The sequence below is a fragment of the Salvia splendens genome, unplaced genomic scaffold (genome assembly GCF_004379255.2).
Source record: "Salvia splendens isolate huo1 unplaced genomic scaffold, SspV2 ctg429, whole genome shotgun sequence".
Lineage (NCBI taxonomy): Eukaryota > Viridiplantae > Streptophyta > Magnoliopsida > Lamiales > Lamiaceae > Salvia > Salvia splendens.
This window is the reverse complement of record NW_024599079.1, coordinates 6,694-12,135: the sequence shown is the minus strand read 5'-3', so window position 1 is coordinate 12,135 and position 5,442 is coordinate 6,694. Positions and strand designations below refer to the sequence as shown.

Sequence of the window (5,442 nt, the reverse complement as noted above, 5' to 3'; positions counted from 1 at the left end):
CATTGGCCAAGTTAAGCATTGGAGATACCAATGCTCAACTTGAGGGGGAGTGTCAAACATTCCTTAATTGAAATACACAATTAGAGGAGAAAGATTTGTAATTGATTGAGAATTAATATTCATTACATTGTCCTAGAATAGGTTGATAGTTTACCTAAAATACTTTGTAATACTCTCCTACATAAGGAGGTAAAAACCGTGACATACATACACAGAAAAAAAAAAGCAATCTTCTTCTCCTATAGCTTATCTTCTCCTATACTATGAATTACTCCACAAACTCCATAGCTCTCGATGACTAGCTTCAAGATTGGCACAACAGGAAGGGGATTCTTTCTATGAAGACTAACACCAGACTGTTCCAACACGTCCAAATCCTCACATTTTGCTCCCATAGGCAGTTTCCACTCGAACTTGTGCACAAGATTCGCTAGCACGAGCTTAACGCTTACTATTGCAAGCGCGATACCTGGGCAACCTCGTCTCCCATGCCAGAACGGGGCAAACTTGAAATCAGCACCTTTGAAGTCTAGTGAAGAATTTAGGAACCTCTCTAGATGGAACATCTCCGGTTGGTCCCAAGACGCAGGATCTCTGCCAATAGCTCATGTATTGACGAGGACCAATGTGTTGGCCGAGATGTCATACCCCATAACTGTTATGTCCTCTCGAGTTACTCGCCCTAGTAGTGAGACTGGAGCACGCAGACGTAGGGTTTCCTTGATCACGGCTTTCAGATACTGCATTTTCCCTAAGTCATCATCGGTTATGACCTGTCTGTCTTGGACAATTTCCCGTACTTCTGTTTGCAACTTCATCCTAGCGGTAGGGTTTCGTATGAGTTCTGTCATCGCCCACTCAAGAGTCGAAGATGTTGTTTCTGTTCTGTCAACCTACACAAGGAATAAAATCATGTCAAGATATACAAGGAAGGAAATCAGAAGATATTACCTAATTGGTAAGTCTTGGAATATAAGATATGTAATTGATATGTAATTAAGAGTAGAATGACTTATTCCTTAGATAGAGATATTCTTCTCCTATAAGAGAATCACGATTGTATACACTTTGATATACTGAAATAAGAAAACTCAATGCATTCTCTGCATACCTACAATGTCTAGCTATTCTTGCACTGCCTCTCTCGGTTTCCATGGTTAAGATGGTACCAGAGCAGGTTTGGGACTCAGAAAAAACTCATCACTGTCCTGAGCATACCTTTCCCGATCTTTTATAAATCCCTGCAAAAACACCAACCATGTCAGAATCTGACGAAACCAAACCCGTAACAAACCAACTATCCAACATGAACTTTTCCCCAGAATTTGCTGCACAACTTGCAGAATTCTTGCGGCTGGGTATGAATCAACCGCCACAAAAACCACCAAATCAGCCCCTGCCTAACCTGAGTCATTGGGAGAGATCCACATTCAAGTCAAGCTAAACGGAGACAATTACTCTCTCTGGGCAAAATTGATGAGAAGGGCAATTGGAGGAAAGTGTCTGACATCTCACATTGCTGGAGTTTCAGACCCACCGTCAACCGACATCCCGGACTACCCCAAATGGCAGCAAAGGGATCATTGCTGTTTCAATTGGATCATAAACTACATCGAACCCAACTTGGTGAACCAGGTATCTCAATACGAGACAGCCCGAGACCTATGGGATGGCCTGGCGCTTACATATGGGAGTGGTGCAGACCCCTTTCAGATTAGTGATCTGCACAGACAAGCATACATGATGAAACAAGGCAATATGACATTGGAGGACCTTTGGAATAAATTCCAAGATCTCTGGATCTCAATTGACAGTAGAGATCCAAACCCTATGGATAGTCCAAGATCGATCGACATGTACAACAAGAACACTCAAAGGCATCGATTGTATCAGTAGATGGAAAATACGATACAATCAAGAGGGAGTTGCTAAACAAAAATCCCTTACCCACCGTAAGAGAAGCTTACGGAATAGTTCGACAAGAATTAGCAAATGAGAAGGTGATGAAGACAACCAACGAGCCAAAGGAATCCGGAGTTGGAATCGGTCTGGGGGCGTTCGACCGAAACCGCCTAGCGGCCAACCCACCACGTTTTCCAGCCAACAGCAAGGGAGAAGATGACAAGAACAAACTCTCTTACAGCCATTGCGGCGGAAAAAAAACATACCCGGGATACATGCTTCCTGATTCACGAGTATCCGGAGTGGTGGGAGAAGATGAAGAAGGCACGCAAGCAACGGGGTCGCGGCAGAGGACGGGCGTCAGTAGCCACAGTGGTCGGAGATCGAGCTACCCACGTCGATTTCACGACGGGCAGCAATGGTACTCCGAATCAAAGCGGAGTCCGAGATGAAGACAAGGTGGTGGCAACAGTGGCTAGGGTATGGAACTCCGAGACGGAGTTAGCCGGCGGCGGCGGGGCGGCTAGGGCTGGGAGTTCAGAAGATGAGACAACCCAGATTTGGGCGAAAGGTAAAGGGGGATTCAATTTGAATCCCTCTAATTTTCTAGATTTCCAGTTTTTACCTCATTTTCATAGTAATCCTATTTTAGCCCCCAGCATGAACATAATTTACAAACTGACCCGTCAGCCTACCATATTTTACCATACGGTCCCTCCAGTTCCGTAATATGTTCATAAGAACGCCAGAATTTTGAAATTGATTCATCTGTAGCATGTCACAATCCTTTTCAAGCCCTAGTTAATTCTTCAATATCTGAAATTGGGGAACGAGATCATGATTGGATTTTTGACTGTGGGGCAACGGATACCATGTCGTTTGACCCATATGATTTTTTAAATATCTCAAAATCCAGAAAAATCTTTGTTCAGACAGCCAATGGGGAACTTGCACCGGTCCAGGGATCGGGCACTATTAATATCTCACCCACCCTACGCCTGTCCAATTGCCTCTATGTTCCGTCATTATCTCATAAATTGCTATCAGTAAGTCATGCAACTCGGGAACTTAATTGCAAATTACTGATGCAACCTCACTTTTGTCTATTACAAGATACCCAGACGGGAATGACAGTTGGGCGTGGCACTGAGCGACGCGGGTTGTATTATGTTGTTTTTATACGACAAAGGTACCCAGACGGGAATGACAGTTGGGCGTGGCATTGAGCGACGCAGGCTGTATTATGTTGTTTTTATGCGACAAAGGGAGTAGTAGGCTAGGTTGGTCATGTAATTTGTAGCCTAGTGAAAGAAATGAATAACTTAACGACGGCAATCAGTGTTGACATTTAATTAAATGGCCTTAGTTAAATGTGAAAGTGATTAAAACTTTATGATAATGGAGAATTTTTAATATACCGTATGAAATTAATTTAGTAAATACATGAAGTATATGCTAGTTGCTAGGTTCGCCATGTAATATTCCCATAAAATATTGGAGTGCATAGCTTAATAGTACTTAGCTTGGGGTTTTTACTAAACTCTATGCATATTAAATCATGCATTTAATATAGAAAGTCATTAGTTGGACACGTGATCCAGTTTAGTATGGACACATTCCAGTTTCAACAATGTAGGACTTAGTTTAGTGCAAGGAATGTTTTAATTGACTGAGGGACGACTTACTAGGTATTTATGTTAATTAATCACTTTTTATTGATGTGAGTGAGCGTGCATATGAATATGTACATAATTCACCTCATGAGTCTTTGGTAGCATTATTTAATATCTGAGCAAGATTATCCATGCCCTCACATTCGGCTCGATTATTGGATAGCCTAGAAAAAGGGATTTACAGAGTTGATCTTTTTTCAATATGTGATAGCCTAAAAAAAGGGATTCACATAGTATTTAAGCTGATCTTTATTTCAATATGAGACTATCGAACACACACTCCAACTTGTAGTTGTATATTTTAATCATGTTATAGAGTACTCTCTCCGTTCCGCGGTAGTAGAGACGTTTCTTTTCGGCACGCGATGGCCCAAGACTCAAACAGGCTGCTCAAAGTTAATAACACCGGCCCATTTCTAATGTGGGCTTTAGCCTTTGGGCCTCAAAATCTCCCAAGATATTTATGGGATGATTTACAAATCTGCCTAGATATTCCTTCGCGTGCTTAGGCCTATTTAGTGAATTATTCATGTTTTTGCTATTTAAAATAATGATCATAATATATGGATATAAAGTAGGGGAAAAAAGGACAAAAGGTAGTTGAATTAATATTATTGGACTGTGTGGTCCATTTCCTAAAATAAAAGTTTTTATTTTTAGAAAATGGACAAAAAAAAGAGATTTATTTTTAGAAAACAGATGAGTATAAAACAAAGTTATCTTGTTTTTCTGAAATTTCTCATTGTTAATACTATAGTCAAAAGTTGGCAACAGTGTGTCAGCATGTGACTTCCTATAGAACTTAGATTAAATAATAAATTTTATAGTTGAATCCAGTTTATCCAGGCCTAATTTATTAATCATATGAAACAAAAATTTCAAGAACCAAGAAATGTTGAATTTCCACCACAAGGAGATCGATCTTCATCCATTTCTGCTCTTATCCATCACCTTATTCTCATTATATCTCCTCAAGAAATGGCAAAGCAAGAAGCCAAGCAGCAAAAGACTCCCTCCATCACCACCACACCTTCCAAATCCCAATCTTGGGAAATCTCCAGTCTCCACCAGCTCCGCCCGTTGACTCACAAAGCTTTAATAGTGGTGAACAGATTGGTAGGGACAGCATCAAAGGTGTTATTCTTGTAAGAAAACTCATCTCTCTCTGTTTCTCTCTTTTCAACTCTGTCTCTCTCACTTAGTGACATGTCCAAAATGTACTAGGATATGCTTGCTGGTGGGACCGATACGACATCTGCAACACTGGAGTGGGCGATGACAGAGCTGTTGAGGCACCCCGCGGTATTGAAGAAGTTGCAAATGGAAGTGAGGGGGAAAGATGATGAGGATTTGGGGGGAATGCGGTATCTGAAGGCCGTGGTGAAGGAGACTCTGCGTCTCCACCCACCGTTGCCATTGCTGGCAAGGGTGGCACGCGGGGATGTTGAGGTTATGGGGTATGATGTGGAATGTGGGACGATGGTTCTACTCAATCCGTGGGCGATTGGGAGGGATTTAGCCTCTTGGGACGAGCCAGAGATGTTTCGTCCTGAGAGGTTCTCGGACTCTTGTGTGGATTTCAAGGGTTCGGATCTCGAGTTGATACCGTTTGGGGCGGGTGCCCGGGGATGACGTTTGCAATGGCTAGTGTGGAGCTTGTGTTGGCTAATTTGGTGAAGAGGTTTGAGTGGGAATTGGATGAGGATTTGGATGTAATAGAACAACCTGGTACTACCATTCATAGGAAGAATCCTCTTTTAGCTCTTGCCACTCACTGTAATTTGTAATGCTGGGAGCTTCAAACTGTTGGATTTTACTTTGCTAAGTATTCTCTTAATTCATTGAAGGTACTAAGAAGTATATTTCA

At 41.9% G+C, this 5,442-nt stretch overlaps 2 protein-coding genes across 2 annotated transcripts; one reads left to right on the top strand and one right to left on the bottom strand.

Moving 5' to 3' along the window:
• Positions 1-239: 239 nt before the first annotated feature.
• LOC121790169 (cytochrome P450 71A8-like) lies at positions 240-1,414 on the bottom strand. The gene is made up of 4 exons (XM_042188444.1): positions 1,406-1,414; positions 1,170-1,241; positions 649-893; positions 240-594 (listed from the first exon to the last, which is right to left on the bottom strand). Exons 1-4 carry the CDS (start codon positions 1,412-1,414, stop codon positions 240-242), a joined length of 681 nt encoding a protein of 226 aa, XP_042044378.1.
• Positions 1,415-4,553: 3,139 nt separating this feature from the next.
• Positions 4,554-5,207, top strand: LOC121790168 (cytochrome P450 71A8-like). Its single transcript, XM_042188443.1, has 2 exons — positions 4,554-4,709; positions 4,800-5,207. Exons 1-2 carry the CDS (start codon positions 4,554-4,556, stop codon positions 5,205-5,207), a joined length of 564 nt encoding a protein of 187 aa, XP_042044377.1.
• The last annotated feature ends 235 nt before the right edge of the window (positions 5,208-5,442 follow it).

Excerpts from the sequence above, each read along its gene's own strand:
- LOC121790169 (XM_042188444.1), bottom strand. Across the intron at positions 894-1,169 it reads TGAGTCCCAAACCTGCTCTG|GTTGACAGAACAGAAACAAC; the intron begins GTACCATCTTAA and ends TTCCTTGTGTAG. Across the intron at positions 595-648 it reads GAGGACATAACAGTTATGGG|AGATCCTGCGTCTTGGGACC; the intron begins GTATGACATCTC and ends AGCTATTGGCAG.
- LOC121790168 (XM_042188443.1), top strand. The coding sequence starts at position 4,554 with ATGGCAAAGCAAGAAGCCAAGCAGCAAAAGACTCCCTCCATCACCACC. Across the intron at positions 4,710-4,799 it reads TGGTAGGGACAGCATCAAAG|GATATGCTTGCTGGTGGGAC; the intron begins GTGTTATTCTTG and ends AAAATGTACTAG.